Source organism: Alosa alosa, chromosome 15 (genome assembly GCF_017589495.1).
Source record: "Alosa alosa isolate M-15738 ecotype Scorff River chromosome 15, AALO_Geno_1.1, whole genome shotgun sequence".
Lineage (NCBI taxonomy): Eukaryota > Metazoa > Chordata > Actinopteri > Clupeiformes > Clupeidae > Alosa > Alosa alosa.
Genome location: NC_063203.1, coordinates 28,469,918 through 28,487,329, shown reverse-complemented (window position 1 = coordinate 28,487,329; position 17,412 = coordinate 28,469,918). Strand labels below are relative to the sequence as shown.

General features: G+C 45.2%; 1 protein-coding gene across 2 annotated transcripts; it reads right to left on the bottom strand.

Moving 5' to 3' along the window:
- Nucleotides 1-12,793: 12,793 nt before the first annotated feature.
- lipt2 (lipoyl(octanoyl) transferase 2) lies at nt 12,794-15,962 on the bottom strand. 2 transcript variants are annotated; one of them, XM_048264866.1, is made up of 3 exons: nt 15,739-15,962; nt 14,989-15,434; nt 12,794-14,129 (listed from the first exon to the last, which is right to left on the bottom strand). In XM_048264866.1, the coding sequence occupies exons 2-3, from the start codon at nt 15,431-15,433 to the stop codon at nt 13,900-13,902; spliced, it is 675 nt and encodes a 224-aa protein (XP_048120823.1). In that variant the 5' UTR covers nt 15,434; nt 15,739-15,962; the 3' UTR covers nt 12,794-13,899. The 2 variants fall into 2 exon arrangements, with proteins under 2 accessions (XP_048120823.1, XP_048120824.1); XM_048264867.1 differs by having other exon boundaries at nt 15,163-15,434.
- Between the last annotated feature and the right edge of the window lie 1,450 nt (nt 15,963-17,412).

The window sequence follows — 17,412 nt, the reverse complement described above, 5'->3', positions numbered from 1 at the left end:
GCCCTCCTCTGTGGACTGTTAAGTGTGGTGTGTACACAGTAGGAGAGGACAGACAGGAAAACAGTGGAGAGCTTAAGGGGCCGCAGTGCCGGCCGCCACTGCTTGTGCTCGCCGCCGGAATACAAACCAGCCGGACGCAAACGACTTGAAAGGCTGATTGAGAGGAACATTTTGCCTGGCTGCTTGTATCAATTACACAGTTGTTTTGAGTCAGTGGGAGACCTACGAGTAAAAATAGGATAAAGAACACATATAGCCTGACATACTTTTCAAGTCTTTTCCCAGTGGCGATGAGTAGAACATTTTAACCTACTTGGCCACGGCCGCCATTTAACTGACTTCTATTTATGTCCCACACAAACTCTCAGTGGAGTTGCCAAATAAATATGTGTTTCTCTTCTTCCCTCACTTCTGACAGACAGCGTCTTCACTCAGCATAGGGTCTTCTTCGGTGGTTACTGTCATTGGTAGTTTAAGGATGGACTAAGATATCCGGCCCACAATGAATATAAACGTTTTTACCATTACTTTAATTTACCTCCTTTCCCATTTTTGCCATTTTAACACTACCCAGCCAGTTCCATGAATCAGATATTATTGTACCTATTGCAGACCTGGTATGACCAACAGCGCCCCCTCTGGTCATGTAGCAAAAGTGCGGTGGCAGTGAGTGTGACGAGATGTCTGCTGCTCATTTCCTTGGTGCACTTCACCCACCTAAACTTCAGACCTTCTCCGTCAGACCCGGTTACCCAAAGCAGTGATGAGGCAAAAACTTTACTTAAGCAGACATCGGCAGACAGAAAGCAAAATGAGATTTCCCACGAACGTAACGGCCCACCCAGCAAAAAAGAAATGATGTGGGCGAACAGTGACATCATTCAGGGCTATGCGCCTGCATGGGTCCTGACAAGAGACGGAGAGTGGATGACATGTGATTTCCCATGGTGCCATTCTCATTTAGACCAGGAAGGAACCTGAAGGTGGAAAAAGGCGTCTGCGTGCCTGCCGATGATCACGTCTCACCTCTCTCCCCCATAACGCCTCTTCATTTCAGGTTTCGTCACACTGCCTGCAGAAGATATAACTTTCCATCAAGAATGCTATAAAGATGTTTTGAAGGGAGATTTTGTGTGTGTGTGTGTGTGTTTGTGTGTGTTCTTCGGAGTGAACTAAATGGACATGGGGATTCACACCCACAACAAAATAAAAAAAATGAAAACACAAGCAGGAAAGTGAAATAGATCAGATGAGTCAGCTCCACGAAATATAAAAAGCTGATAAAACATAATTACACCTTGACATGAGCTCATGAAACTAAACATAATTAAAGAAACTTAACACCTGCCAGCGAAGTATTGTTACGAGGGAGACAAACTTTACAAGTGACTCGCCAGAGAGCTCTCTGAAGTGCACTTCATGAAGAGTGAAAAATAGGGCACAACCAGGGAGGGAATGATTGCAATCAGACACTTGCGATACTTCAGTGCCCTCCTTTCTTTCGACCCAAATGAGAACAGTTGCTATCTGAAAGTCATCGGACTCTAAGGAAGTCACCCTGTCATTAAAAACAAAATCTATTAAATTCCAGGTGCAGGGTGTCCTATTCTGTTTGCCGTACCTTACCTCCCCACCAAGTCCATCCAACGTCCTTCCTGGAACCTGCGCCATCAATCTTAAAGAGAGATAGGGGACATTCATAAGCAACAAAGCCCAAGTGACAGCTCTGCTCAAAGCACCTGCCACTTGGCTTAATTGGGTTTATTCCTCTGATCGAAAGACAGAAATATATATCATTTGATGACTGTCAAGTCGGCAGACGTAAGCGTGTTCACCAGCCCCTCCAGAGTACAGAGGGGTGTTCACCAGCCACTCCATAGTAACAAGCACCGAGGAGTTTTTGGAGTCTTAACATCTGTCAGGATCATTTTAGGACCCGTACAAAGTAAGCATTTTAATGAGATGATAATAACATTAAAGCGACATGCTATTTTTGTTTTTTCACCTGTCATTCCAATTAGCTGTGAGTGGTTGTTGAGTGAGATTGTTAGCTTTTGACAAAAACTCATAACTGCCTCTTTAAAGAGATCAACGCAGAAAGCCCAACAGATTTGATATGTTGGCACATTATACCTGTGGACAGACAAAGCCTTTACATATCTAATTTGGGCCTGGTGGCGTTAACTCTGACTCTAACGAGAGTACCTAACCTACGAGGAACACATGATGGAGGTGCACAAACCACTCAACAATTTTGTGTAAGGAGGAAACAGTTCAAGTATGGAACTCTGACACTCTTAAAACAAATATGTTGGAAACAACACAAACTGTGTTGTCCCTATCTGGACACAGAGATGTGTTTAAAACAATGCAAGTTGTGTTGTTTTCAACACATTTGTTTTAAGTATGTGCTGACCTGGAACCATTCTCATTCCAGAATGGTCGTCGCCCTGGTTACGGCCCTGAGAGTCCCCCTCTGGTTGGGAGTGAGTCTCATTCAGAGTGAGAGCGTCTCCATGTAGCTTGTGGGCCTCCACAGGTGCTGGGCCTGCTGAGTTAACCAGACGGGACCTGTCAGACGAGCCCACAGCTGGCTCCGCGGGAGGGACCTCCACCTGGCCGGGTTAATGGGCAAGTCCAGTGGACAGACACCTGGCATTGAAACCCGCACAGCGGGCTGCTGCACAGCTCGGCTACCGAGCCCCAGCTGTGTGTGTGGGGACGGAAGGGAGCAAATTGGCGCTTGAATGAATGTGGAATGAAAAAAGCCAGCAGAGCATGTTGGCTTCTGAAACGCTGAGGTGAACACATTTGAGATTCCTGTGAGCCTCCTCCCCATGTCAGCTCTGTTTATCTCCCAGATCTCCCTCTCTCCATCTCTCTCTGCTGGGAAACTGGCAATGAGCTGATATTTTGTAATACACAGACATATATTCTCTGAATAGATTTACTGATTTGTCATGCTTAATTAGCCTAATTAGTCATAAGCCTGAGAAGCAATTCTGAAATAATGATATCAAATAAATCATTTGTACAAAATATTATAACAAAACTATGCCTGCACCAGATAATACATCATATAGAGGAGAGGAGACAAAGAGAGGGAAGAAGAGAGGGAAGAAGAAAAGATAAGAGAGTGAGAGAAGAGAAGATGGAGGATTAAAGCAGCGTTTCTCAAACTGTGGGTCGCGACCCACTACTGGGTCGCGGAGACATGCCAGGTGGGGCGCGAACTGACGTGAAAAACAGGAGTTGTTTTATTTATTTTTTATCTGTAGCCTGGGCCCAGGTAGCACCCGATGCGCAATGGACGCACTGTGTTATTCACAGGGAAGGCAGCTTAGTTATATTCCCGACCCACATGAGATTTTGAACGTTGTTGTGAGAGTGGTGAATTTCATCAAAACCCAGCCCTTAAAAGCGCGTCTATTCTCCGCACTTTGCAAAGAGATGGTAGCTGACCAAAAGGCTGTACTGTTTCACAGCGAGGCAAGGTGGCTTTCCCGAGGTAAAGTGCTGTCGCCATGTTTGAGCTCGAATTAAGCCTCTTCTTGGAGGAAGAGCGATGTTTGAATCTGCAAGCACGCTCACTAATGAACATTTCTTGACAAAGCTGGCCTATCTTAGCGATATATTTGATATATCTTAGCGATACATTTGAGTTAAATGTCCAGTTACAAGGCAAAGACAAGCACCTACCTCAGCTAGCAAATAAGATTACTGAATTCACCAAAAAAACTTGAGTATGGGACAGGCGCCTCAATCGCGACAGTATTATGCCTTTGAGATTTCTGATCGAAATCGCTGAAACGTCTGATTGGGAGGCACTCTTGTGATCCCATGTATTAAACAGTAGGCCTACATCACATCCCTGCAAAGTTTATTTCAAAAATATTTCGCAACCAGCAGTGCTCAGTATGACTGGATTATGGATCCATTCATTGCAGCATGTTGGTATTTCATTGAATATATTGTACAATGCTGTAAAATGGCCTATGCTTCCTAATATGTTGCTGGAAAACAGAAATATGTGTGTTATGTATTTATTCATTATTATATCTGCAGCACCAGCTGATTTTAACTCTGTTGAAGAGGATATATTTAGAACTTGTCATTATTTCAATAAATTTGACAATTTTAAGCTTGACCTACCACTTTCTTAGAGCGATGAGGGACAGGTGGGGCTCGAGAATGCCCCCTTGATCAAAGTGGGGAATGAAAGAAAAAAAGTTGAGAACCACTGATCTAGTTTGTTAACTACCACAGTCACGAGTTGGGTCGCGATAGTCTGTCAGTTTTAAAAAGTGGGTCCCCAGACAAAAAGTTTGAGAAACACTGGATTAAAGGCAGGTGAGGCTCTTCATGCTCTCTCACACCTGCATCCCCTTCAGGCCTGCACATGGGCCCACTGGAACTCACTGGAGAGGAGAGGAGAGGAGAGGAGAGGAGGAGAGGGGGTGGGGAGGAGAGGAGGGGGGGAGGGGAGAGGAGAGTGGAGGAGAGGGGGGGGGGGGAGGGAAGTGTTGACACTCACTGGACAGAGTACAGGAGAAAGAAGGAGAGAGGAGAGGAGGAGGAGAGAGGAGGAGAGGAGGAGAGAGAGGAGAGGATGAGAGGGCTGACTCTCACAGGAGAGTGTGATAATGGGTGGCTCTTTGGCTCCTGTGGTGACTGCTACGCTGTTCTCAGGCTGTGAGCACTCTCCTCCAGCCTTCCTCCTGTGGGGACTGCTACGCTGTTCTCAGGCTGTGAGCACTCTCCTCCAGCCTTCCTCCTGTGGGGACTGCTACGCTGTTCTCAGGCTGTGAGCACTCTCCTCCAGCCTTCCTCCTGCCTGACTAAAGGAGGAGATGGTAATCAATCAACCTCAGCCTCAGACGCACAGAAGGAAGGAGGTGTTTGTGTGTGTACTGTGTGTGTGTGTGTGTGTGTGTGTGTGTGTAACAAGGTGTGTGTGTGTGTGTGTAACTGTGTGTGTGTGTGAGAGAGAGAGAAGAAGAAAGAGAGACAGAGAGAGAGAGAGAGAGAAAAAGATGAAGGGAGAAAGAGAGATACGTAAAGAAAGATATGTAGAGAGAAAGAGAGAAAGAGATGAAGGGACAGAGAGAGACATGAAATTCATAAGACACAAAGTGGCGTGTTAGGCTGTGCACAGAGACTATGAACAGGGTGAATGTGAAATATTTACTCTGCCTGGCGCGTACGTGTCCCTCCTCGCTCCACTGTCGGAGGACCTCCCCAAGTGGTAAATTTGATTCTCTCGGCGCATGAAATGCTGCCGTTATCAGATCTAAGCGCTGGTAAAGCGGAATAGCAATGAGATCTCGCAAACATTTTCAGCCAGTTGATGAATTTTTGGCAACGCTGACATAACTGCCTTTGGAAAAGAACAGCATGAGAAGAAAAGTCACTGGCCAGTAATTGCAAGCGCTGTTAGCCATCATTTTTAATGATTCTTAAATCAGCTAATTAACACAAAAAAGGATAAAGTTCCTATTCACAGCCTTCTGATTTCCAGGTGCTGGTGATGTGCAGTCGTCAACAATTCGAAAAAAGTGAAAGATCACCGCACACTGGTGTATTTACTTTGCTGATTTATTTTTCAGCGAACGACGCGTTTCACCAATGCTTCATCAGGTTCACTCTCTCCACTCAGCTAATTAACACACTTTTTATGTTTTCGTCACCATGGCTACTGTTTTGGGTCAAAGAAGCCGGCGTGGATCCAACAGAAAACCCTCATACATTTTTTTGTGGTCTCAATGTGACTGGTTCACTCTTAAAACGAATGTGCTGAAAACAACACAACTTGCGTTGTTTTAACACATCTCTGTGTCCAGATAGGGACCACACAAGTTTGTGTTGTTTCCTTTTTAAATTTGTTGCACAAATTGTGTTAAAAATAGCACAACTTGCATTGAATCAACACAACTTGCATTGTCTTTTTAACACATCTCTGTGTCCAGATAGGGACAACACTTTCCTTTTAAGAGCGTTTGAAACAAGTGACCAGTTCAAATGACCGTCATTCTCGAGGTCTCTGAGGCCGCACAAGCCCTGAACCCATCTCAGGCAGCGGCCTCTCCCATCTGCCCCGTGCTGCCCCACGCTGCCCCGTGCTGCCCCTTCTCGAGGCTACGCGTGATTTCTAACGGAGAGAGACCCGACGCTGAGACTGACAGGCGGCCCCACCCTGTCAATCACGCTCGGGCCCACTCGCGCCGGTCCAATTACTGAGCCCGCCTCGTCCAGAACCCCAATCCCACGGCTGAGCACTCCGGAGATTTGGTGTGGGATGACCCCAATCCCAGGGAGAGGAGGGCATTGAGGCGGGAGGGGGAAGGACCCCTTACAGTGAGCTGGGAAAAGCCCTCAGCTGGACCGATATGGACAGGTGGTCAGACTGCCTTGAGGAGATGTTAAGATGATGAGCACTGATGGCCCAAAACATAAAAAATTGAAGTTGCACAACATGTGAACACTGAAATATAATTTTGCCAAGACTTTTTTTTATACCCTCAGAAATGAACAAGTCAAACCAACTTTTGTAATGCATTGAAATATATTGATTTGCATCATCATTTAAACATCAACATCACTCACAATTTCACTGAAACGCTACACTAAACTAAACTGACCAGAAACTAAACTAATTTCCTGAATAAAAAAAAACTTGTGGGCAACCAGCCTCATATCGTTCATGCAAAAGGCATTACTGAATCAAACAAGGATACTCATTCATCTCCAAGAATAAAGCGGTGGAACTCCGACAGTACAATGACTCTCCTTGGCTTTTCCTACATTAAGGGCTGTTTCACTTGCACTAAGAGAATCTGGATGACCTCCAGTGGCCCAGTGACAAATGCCAGTGAAATGTGAGTGTACTGTGCAAACTAGCATGAGGTCAACCCCCGGCTCTGCAATTCAAGCACATCCTCACTTGTACTTTAAACTTGTACTCGCGGAGTTCTCTGCTGAGCTCACATGATAAGGCTTTTCCGGAGAGGAAGCAGGACCATTCCGCCTCTTAACTGACAAGAGGGGTCAATTCATGTTTACTCTTGTCTTCTGGAGTACCTATGAGTGGGCACTCACGCTATGTGCTATGATACAGTATGATGATGCACGCATACAGTTAAACTACTTTAAAGGTATCCTATGCTATGCTATGCAAGGTCTTTACCTTAATATACTTTATCACCCAGAGAGAAGAAATACTCTTTTCTGATTGGCTGGCGGGAGTGAACCAGTCTAGCAACTTCGCTCTGCCAGTTTGTAAACAAATCCCCATGTGTGAGGGGGAACTGAGTCTGACTGGTGACTGGTGTTTTTACGACAGTTGTGTAAAATACAAATACTCTGCAACTGTAGTAACAAAAATAAAACAAAAACAAAATGGACTCGATAGTGTTTTAAGCCCCCACCGCGGGACCCCCACCGACCCCCACCCCACCGTCGACCCCACCGCCGACCCCACCGCCGACCCCACCGTCGACCCCACCGCCAACCCCACCGGGGTCGGCCCCACCGACCCCCACCCCCCCGCCCGCCGACCCCGCCGACCCCACCGTCGACTTCAAGGCAGCGCTGCGACCGTGGACTTCAAGGCACCTAACCGTAACCCTAACCCTTGCCTAACCCTAGAGCCTTCCATGCAGCGCTGCCTGGAAGACAACGTTGGGAGCTTAAAACACCAAGAAACACAAAATGGGCGATGCATTGGCCTTTAGGGTAACCCTACAGGGAGACACACACAAAGCATCGCACTCAGTATTCTGTTTTGAAAAAACTTCTGGGGGTAAACGAAATGAACTGCAATTTATCAACATTGTTCTGGTATTCTGAGCTAAACTCCGTACCAGTAATATCCCAGCAGCCCAATGCATCTGGTCTGTCCTTCACTTGACCTTCATGGCCACACAGGCTTCGGTTTTGTACTCTCTTACTGTGCTTTGTACCATTTGGTCTGCAAAGGTCAAGGAACTCGTCAACATTGCTACATATACTTTGCTGTTTGCATCACCTTCAAAACATGACCTACAAAACTGGAAGAAAATGGAGCTTGTAGCTTTAATAGAATTAAGTGGATTTATTCCACGATGGGAAAAAAGGATGAAGACTATTTCTGGAAGTCCTATTTAGATATCACGTTCAGATCTTCAGCCCACTTCTGCCTTCGGATAAACACTCAGCCGCTTTGCGAAATTGCTCCCATGTGGATTTTGGAGGGGGGATTGTGTTTCGTTCCACTTCCTGAGTGGCCGTAATGCATAGGCGCCTGTAATTGATGTTAAAGGCGGCCAACGTCGCTGTAAGACAATAAATAATTTACGGCGTCAGTAATTCACTGCCGTGGCTCTCAGACAGCACGGTGCCACCTCCTCGGAGATCGATAAACCGCTCAGTGCGCTGTAGCTAATGCTTCACGGGTGAGTATGCGCGTGTGTGTGTGTTTGTGTGTGTGCTTTGCACTACTTTAATTTGATGGCAAGTCTTGCTGTGCATATCAATGCGAAACACCTTGTAAGGCCCATTTCCAGTAAAAGCCTGGCCCGCACTGACCTTGAATCAAACTGTTGGGCCTTGCAGCGAGCGCACGAGCCCAAAATAGCAGTGCTGCAGAGCCGAGAGGCACACGCCTGGCTGGCTCCGGCGACTTCCTGAAGAACATCACAAGCTGAGATTCCACCCCCCCCCCCCAGGATGGGGAAGGCAGAGATTCAGAGAACTGATTTCAACTTCTGGAACTGCAAGCCCTAAAATCCTTGAGACAAAAAGGCTGTTTGGTAGAACACTTCTGGAACTGCAAGCCCTAAAATCCTTGAGACAAAAAGGCTGTTTGGTAGAACACTTTCTGTTCACTTCACGAGCAGAAGCAGACGTTTTTTTTTTTTTGTTGAACACAATGGTCTATATGAGCATTTGAGTAGTTTTAACATAGTTCTAAGATAAATCTACGCATATCAACTGTAGGCTATTATCTTTTTTATTACATTATCTTTCAGACATAGATATGCCATTATTTTTGGTCTAGAGACACCTCAACTGTTCACCACTCACTTCATCTTTAAATAGGAATACTTTACAGAAGAATATTATTTCTTTTGGATCTAAGTCTCAATAACTCGATGTCAGGTTTGTATCAACCTGAACAGAGAGATTCTAAGTACAGTGATTCATCTGTGGACTTTTCACAGAATAGCAGTGGGTGGCTATCTGTGTGAGGACTGATTTACTGAGGGCTACAATACTCCGTCCACCCACGGTGATCACAGTCTTTGTAATCGCCCCATCGTATCTTCTCCCACTGGAGTGCCTTTGATCGAGTACATCTCGGCGCTCACCAACTCAAAAGCAAACTTCGAGTGGGTGTGTTGGAGGCCTGTGCGCATTCCTCACTCACTTTGACACACACACACACACACACACACACTCACACACATATATATAGAGAAAAGCTGGCTGGCATGAAGAGCTATTTTAAACCATGTGTCACTCTGCCCCAGCCTGTGGAAATCAATGGCGTGGACAGTGTTGGGCTTTTCTCCCACGTCTCTCTTCGCTCCCCGAGCCCCGCTACATGCCAAGCGTCACAGGGGTGTCAGAGAGTTTCCACACGACAGCTCACACACTGCTGACACCTACCACAGAGCTGCACCACCACCACCACCACCAAAGCCACCATCACTGTGACTGAGTGCCTGCCTGCCCGCCGGCCTGCTAGCTACGCAACACCACACCACACCACGCAACACCACACCACACCACACACCACGCAACACCACACCACACACCACACATCACACCACACACCACCACACCACACACCCCACCACATCCACCACAACACACAACACCACACACCACACCACACACAACACCACACACCACCACATACCACACCACCACACAGGGGTGGATTTGGAGCGGTTCCTCCCAGCATCCCTCAGGAGGACAGTTTGTCCCCCTGCATGAGAGGTCAGAGGGACATTTGTTCTGCTGCACAGCACCTGACGTGCCTCCGCACAGCAACAACTGTTCAGTAGCGTCTGCGTAGAGGCCATGACAGCGTGCAGTCGCGTCTGCATAGAGGCCTTGACAGTGTTCAGTCGCGTCTGCATAGTGGCCTTGACAGCGTGCAGTCGCGTCTGCATAGAGGCCTTGACAGTGTTCAGTCGCGTCTGCATAGAGGCCTTGACAGTCCAACATGTTTTTTCTTTTGTTTGCTGTTGTCGCTCGCATTTGAGTTTTGATTCACAGACTGGGAGCAGCCCAGATGGAGTGACTTCGCCTGCTTCTGACAAGAGAACGGAGAGGAAGAAGAAAGAGAGAGAGAGAGAGAGAGAGAGAGAGAGAAGAAGAAAACATTCCCCCTGCTGCAGACGACTAGGGTAGGGGTGGGAAGGAGGGAGGGGGGTTACAACAGAAGCACATGTTATCTGTCATCCATCCACCCCCACACCCCCCCCCCCCCACCCCCAGTGAGGGGCGAAAGTTTGAGTGGTGACGACATTGCTGGTGTTCAAGCCGGTCTGCCTTCGCCTCACTAAACGGCGGAGGGGTTGGATGGTGGTCCCTGGTCTCCGCCAACGGAGCGATTATCCATCACATCACATCACAGAAGCACGCGCTCTCTCTCCCTCCGTGGGAGTCATGTGACCAGCCGCCGCCGCTCCGGAAGCTAACGCTAACGCTAGCCTCCGTCTCCGTCTCCGCTGCAGGAAGAACGGGATGAGGGCCGTCGCTTGTTTATCACCGAGTTCGAGCCAACTGCCTGCCGGCAAAATCCTCCAAGGGGCCATTATGAGAGTGCCAACGACTGCCAAGCAAGAATTCGGGTCACTTATGAGCAGTGAGGGAGTCCTGTCCTGCAGCCCCTCCTCCCCTCCTCGCTACAAATCCACTGGCACCTCTACAGCTGCTGTGGAGCGGAATGGAGCTGCTGTTTCATAACCAAATGCACGCATCCTTATTAGCCTGCTGATACCAGTGTCAGTCGGTCAATTTTCTGATGAATTGTAATGGACGTATTTATGGGCCACGCCAGCTGTTTGGCTGGCCGGCCGGCCCTTCATTCGCATGTGCATATCTTTTCATAAGTAATCCCAGCACTGCTCGAGAGATGATGAGAAGCAGTTGGTCTGAGCCCATGAAGCATCACAGAACTCCGAGCCTGAGACAGAAGGCTGCATCCTTTTTTAGCCTGAGTCTCCTACATGAGACCATACACTGTGTGATACATTATGTGAGCATCTAGCATGTAACATGCAATTAGCACACTGACATTGTCAGCAGATGGAAAGACAGAAAAAAACATCTGTCACCTTGGTTTGATGTGCCTCTGGTGGCATATTTGAAAGGGAGGAAACGGTGTATGTCTATTGGGAATATGGTACAGGAAACAATAAATGGAGGTGTTGGTAGGCGATGGAAACGCCTGCTCTCCTCAGTGAATCACTGTAATTAAACATGTCATGCTGTGCAGAGGAATATCAAGCTGTGTTGTAATGAACACTCAGGGGTCACTATGACCCCAGTCCTGCCTGATATGATATCATATTAAGGGGTCATGCCTGGCCTACTGGCGGGCTTTAAATAGACACAGACTGGTTTCATCAGAACAATACCCTGTGCAATATTGCCTGAAGACTGAAACCTTCCAGACTCCACCAAAATATAAATCAGAAACAACAAGATCGTCTGCACACCCCTTCTCGTTCTCTCTCATCAGGGGGAGCTCATTTAGCTTTGTTAACACTGCCACCTAGTGGAGAGTATTAGAATGATTTCTTAAGGCAGAAAAAGGCTCTCCTCCCCTTTGAGTTGGTGTCAGTGTGATCACACCTGACTGGGGATGGATAAATATAATCTCCCATTCTCTCGTCCCACTGAGGCATTGGTTTGAGAAGAGAGGGTGAGAGACAGCGGTTCAGAAACACACAGACAGGCACACTATATTTTGCTGCTCCTCTAAGCTCTCAAACATATCACACAGAGAGAATGGTAAGGCCTTTGACTACTACAGTTCCAAAGCCTGTGGTTATTTCCACTCTAAGATAAGACATCCCAGGGAAACTATTTCCAGAGGTCGACTCGGATCCTCTACTTTGATGTATAACGTCGGCTCCAAGCGGGCAGGCTGTTTATTGTGATGCTGCAGTGTCACATCCCTTCCGAGCGCCCGGGAGGACGGGGCGGATTTCATCTAAAACCCCACTGAGCTCAACCGACTGTTTACTTCGCGTCAAGGTGGGCGTCTGATACAAATCTGGCCGATAAATCACAGCCCGAGCACTCAGAGGAGCCTGCAGCGAATTAATCTTGTTTACATAACAGGCGTCTTTAGCGAGAGCGGCAGGAGTTATTAAAAGAAAAAAAGAAGCCCATCTCCTTCGTCTCCGGGTGAGAGGCGAGAGAGAGGGAGGTGGTGAATTTTGAGAAGGCAGTAAAGCTCTGACCCGAATGAACCCATTTCACTGCAAATAATAAAGAGGGGGTTTACGTGGCTTTGAGCGTGCCCAATGCACACACACACACACAGCCTCGGTGTTTCATATGCTACTGTCTTACGGACGCCTATATCAACATAATGGGGAATACAGGAATTTTCTGTTCCCTTCCACCTCAGGAACCGCAAGCATCAACAGTTTTGGCCATAACCTTATTCTTTTACTTTTATTTTATTTCATTTCGAGTCATATTAAAGAGGCATCACATAAATGTTTTTATCCATCAGCATTATTTAATGCATTCATTAATTATTAACCATTAATAAATCATAAACGCTGTGGATGATAAATTATAGAAAAAAGGTTGGTGGTCAGAAGTGCTTCATCACTGATATGTCTCTCGAAATGAATTACTATGAATTAATGAATTATCTTTGAATTACTATGAATTAATGAATTATCTTTGACTTTGCACCCAATATATGTGTGTGAAGGATTTTTCTAATGAACTACTAATGAAACACACTTTCTGTCTCTTATTACTATGAAATATCTAACTTCATACTTAATAATTATGGGAATTGTGAACCGTGAATTGTAATTGAGGTATAAACATTATTGGACATCTTATCCAACCCTAACACACAAAACCACATTTTAAACTAGCGTGTCATAACAATCAAATTTACCATAACTCATCATGGCACATCATAACGAACACTGGTGAACGGACAGCAAACCCTTTTTTGCCCACATCGAACAAAATTCACAGATACAGGTGCAGCAGGTGTTTTACTGTTGTTTGTTCATTACTCATCTGAACAAAATACCATTGTGGTATTAACAATACAATACTGTTTTACAAAAACAAATCTTTTGTATTTCTCATTATTTCCGTATGTTAGGCAAGACAACAAACTGGAGGGTTTTTCTGGAGGGATACTTTGCTTGCCTGATTATGTGAGATTAATTAATCAATGACATCTGAGGAAAGATAGGGGGAATCAGATGATTATGTTAACAGCAATCAACATGTGGCCCTGCGAGAGCTGCATCTACCACCCGTCCATCTTAAAGCACTTATTCATTAGACTTCACCTGAAATGAAGTTCAGTTCGTTTCTCACTCCCTATATAATATGGCACATTTGCAGTGGAACACAAAAAAAAAAACTCATGGTATGGCATCACAATGTTTTAACAATGGAACTAAGTAAATCAAGGAAATATGTTTACGGAGGTAAAATCAAAGAATTCTGGGATGGTTTCCCAAAAAAAAGAATGACCCAAATCAATAAACGATTACCAAAAAAGTTGGTGATTAATTTAATAGTTGACAACTAATCGATTAATTGTTGCAACCCTAATAGTTCAGGCAAAAAGCAGTCAAAGCATTGCATTTGAATAAAAATGTTCCATGGTTATGAACAGTCATGGGCTATACTGCACGTCTACAAAACCTCTCTCTCAGGAAGCACATGGCAGTTGAACCTCTTGCTGAAGCTTTCTAGGAGGTACGGGGTGGCCTCTGCAGCAGTGACATCCCGGCTCAGCTCCAAACTGAGGGAGGTGACCCCTTTCCCCACGATCCCACACGGCACTATGTTGTCAAACCAGTTCATCTCAGTGTTGCAGTTCAGTGCTATGCCATGAGACGTTATGTACCTGCCACAGTGAATCCCTGCAAGAGAAACAAACGGAGCACATAGGTATGAAGGCATAATCGACATAACGGTATTCCACAAACAAAAGCGGAGTTTAATGTAATAATCAAAATGATGCTTAATATAAAAGGAAGAATTGGGAAATAATGATGCTTAATATAAAAGGAAGAATTGGGAAATAATGATGCTTAATATAAAAGGAAGAATTGGGAAATAAAGGGAGAATTGGGAAATAATGATGATTAATATAAAAGGAAGAATTGGGAAATAAAGGGAGAATTGGGAAATTATGATTAATATAAAGGGGATCAAATGACAAAATTACAAAAAACATACTAGAGGCCAAAACATTTTACAAGCTGACAGTGATTTGAAAACAGTTTGCTGTTTTCAACTGCTTAGGCATGTCTGAATGGGCGGATCTAGTTCAAACTGCTCAGACATGTCTGAATGGGCGGATCTAGTTCAAACTGCTCAGACATGTCTGAATGGGCGGATCTAGTTCAAACTGCTCAGACATGTCTGAATGGGCGGATCTAGTTCAAACTGCTCAGACATGTCTGAATGGGCGGATCTAGTTCAAACTGCTCAGGCATGAATGGGCGGTGGGGGTGCAGAGACTAAGGAGCTGGACGAGCTGCAGCTTCGATTCCCAGCTGCCACCGTTGTGCCCTTGAGAAAGGCACTTGACCCTGAGTTGCTCTGGACAAACTGGCCCTTGTAAAAATTGTCGCTTTGGATAAAGGCATCAGCCAAATTAATAAGTAGTAATAAGTAAGAGACACACAGGCATCTATTGTACGCAAGGCTCAAGCAATCGTCCTACATCCTTACACCCTATGCATCCTTGTCTTTCTTTCTGTTAGGTCAACTCACCTATTGCACATATTTTGTTGTCCCCCACCCAGACACCTGTGTCTGGAGATGTTGCCGCTTTTAACCCAAATTTGCCACAGAGTCCAATCACAGTCTTTTCCAGTTCGCACACATACCACCTCACACTCTTCTTAAAGCAGCCTAGGTTGAGGATCGGGTAACAAACCAACTGACCGGGTCCATGGAAAGTGATGAGGCCTCCCCGGTTAGTGCGGAAGAATTCTGCCCCCAGACCTTTCAGTCTCTCCTCCTCTTCAGGCGGGTATGGTGCTTGTCTGATGCCGATCGTGTACACTGGGTGATGCTCACACAGGAGTAAAGTGTTTGGGACATCTGATGTTTTGTCCAGATGCTGCCGGACATGCTTTTGTTGCACCTGCAGTGCCTGTCCATAGGAAATACGACCCAAGTTCACCACCCGAACTGCAGTCTTTCCTAGTGTCATTCTGAAAAAAGTAATATACACAGAGTTTGACTTATTTAAAAAAGAAACTAGGATATGAAAATGGATTAGAAAAAAGCAAGGTGTATGGCCTGTACAGGGTATGGTTATATGATCATACAAGCTACACAATGCATACAATGTAGGTTGCAAGTAGGCTACTATGGACTTTGAGCTGTGCAGTTGTCATGGCTAACAAAGATAACAGTAGCACATACATTTAATTTGCCTTCCACAGAATAACATCGAAACTAAATAAGCACCAGCTTTGATATCTGTCACTGTGGAAGTTAGTAAAGCAGCCTAACCTGATTTGCCTGAGGATGTCAATGAGTCGCTTAGCAGTCGTCAAGTTAATTCAGCGTAATAAAAGTCACAAAACTGACATTGTCAGACATGCAAAATGTATGAGACATTCAGTCATATTTAGCAAAGTTGCGTAAGAAAGAGTCTCGAGTCACAAGGACAGATATATGTTATTTCGCCAACAGTCTCTGTGACCACTCTGATTTACAGGAGGCCGCCATTGCTGTCTTCCTCTTCGCTTCCGTATTTATATGACAGTATCTCTGATCAATGCCACCTACTGTAGTGGAGGTGAACTTTCAGTACACGGACCTCCCCAAAACAACAGCGATAGGCCTAAATGTTAGTTCACGCGCAGCCATCATAAAGCATGATAATTTATGAAACTACCAAGAACAGAATATCATTTTGATAACTTGTAAAAAAACATATTTGAGTAGGGAAAGAGAGCAGTTTATCAATCTCTAACAGCATTTCAAGAGAGCTTGAAGAATCCACTTGGTAGGCCTCTTTGACTTTGCAGTTTCACTAAAAGAAATGTGTAAATAAAATAATAAAACCACAAACTATTGACACATATACACATGGCCTACACATGTCCCGTACATAAGGATTTGTAGATACTGTAGAAACTAATAGCCTATATAGGTTCTCAGTAGACCTGCCTTCCAGCCTGCACTGAGATTCCCAAATGAATGGGCCCAGTTTTGTTTGTGAGACGTACTTAGAAGATCAGGTGAATCTAATATTCTTGCCTCTTCCCTGAAGCAGTCATCTGATAAGGAAAGAGGCCTGGATCATAACCCAGCTAATGAAAGGCATGTAGACCTAGTTGATTTGAATACAATGTACTCTATTCACCATAGTCTCTTACTCGTAATTACATTTGTGAATGTTATTATTTTGGAGCGCAAGGGTGTGACTAAGTCTTCCCCTTGTTCTGTTCCTCCTCCTCCTGTACGCATTTTCACGACTACACTTACATCTGTTCAAAGGTCCAGGACTATTGTGGACTAATACTTGAGGAGAGACAACACCATGATCTATCAACGCTTTTTGTTCTTGGCAGCTCTGCTGTTCTTATCTATCGCATGTGAGTTTGATTTTTTTCTTATTAGTTCTTTAGCTAATGTTAGGTTGTTGTTTGTATAGGCCTGGATAAGTGGAGTCAATTTAGGTTAAAGAGATGATTTTGACTAACTGATCATTACTTTTAAGTTTTGCATTGAACATGAACGATGCCTTGTCTTGACTTTTCTCTATAGAGACAATTAGTACAACAATAGACAGACATCAAAATTACTATATTATACTAAAGAGAATAGACAATTAAGTGCAAAAACAAGAGATCAAGTTTAAACTTCACTTAATTGTCAGTAGATTCAGTAGACTGAAAAATTACCATGATCTGTCTATGTCACCTGGTGCTTTAGACTCAACAGAAAATGTGGCGTTCATTATTTTGTTCTTCTGAACTTATTGGACAGATGGAGTGAGCGCCGCGGTGGCACTGCCATGGGGCTGTTCCAACTACAGCGGGACCTGCAGACCTGTGTGTCTGGCCGCTGAGCTCCCTTTCGGGCCTTTCGGCTGCACCAAAGGATCTGTGTAAGTTTGATTAAAATGCAAAAATGCAAATCTTGAATCTTAACCTGGTTTTCCAATCAATTTTGCCC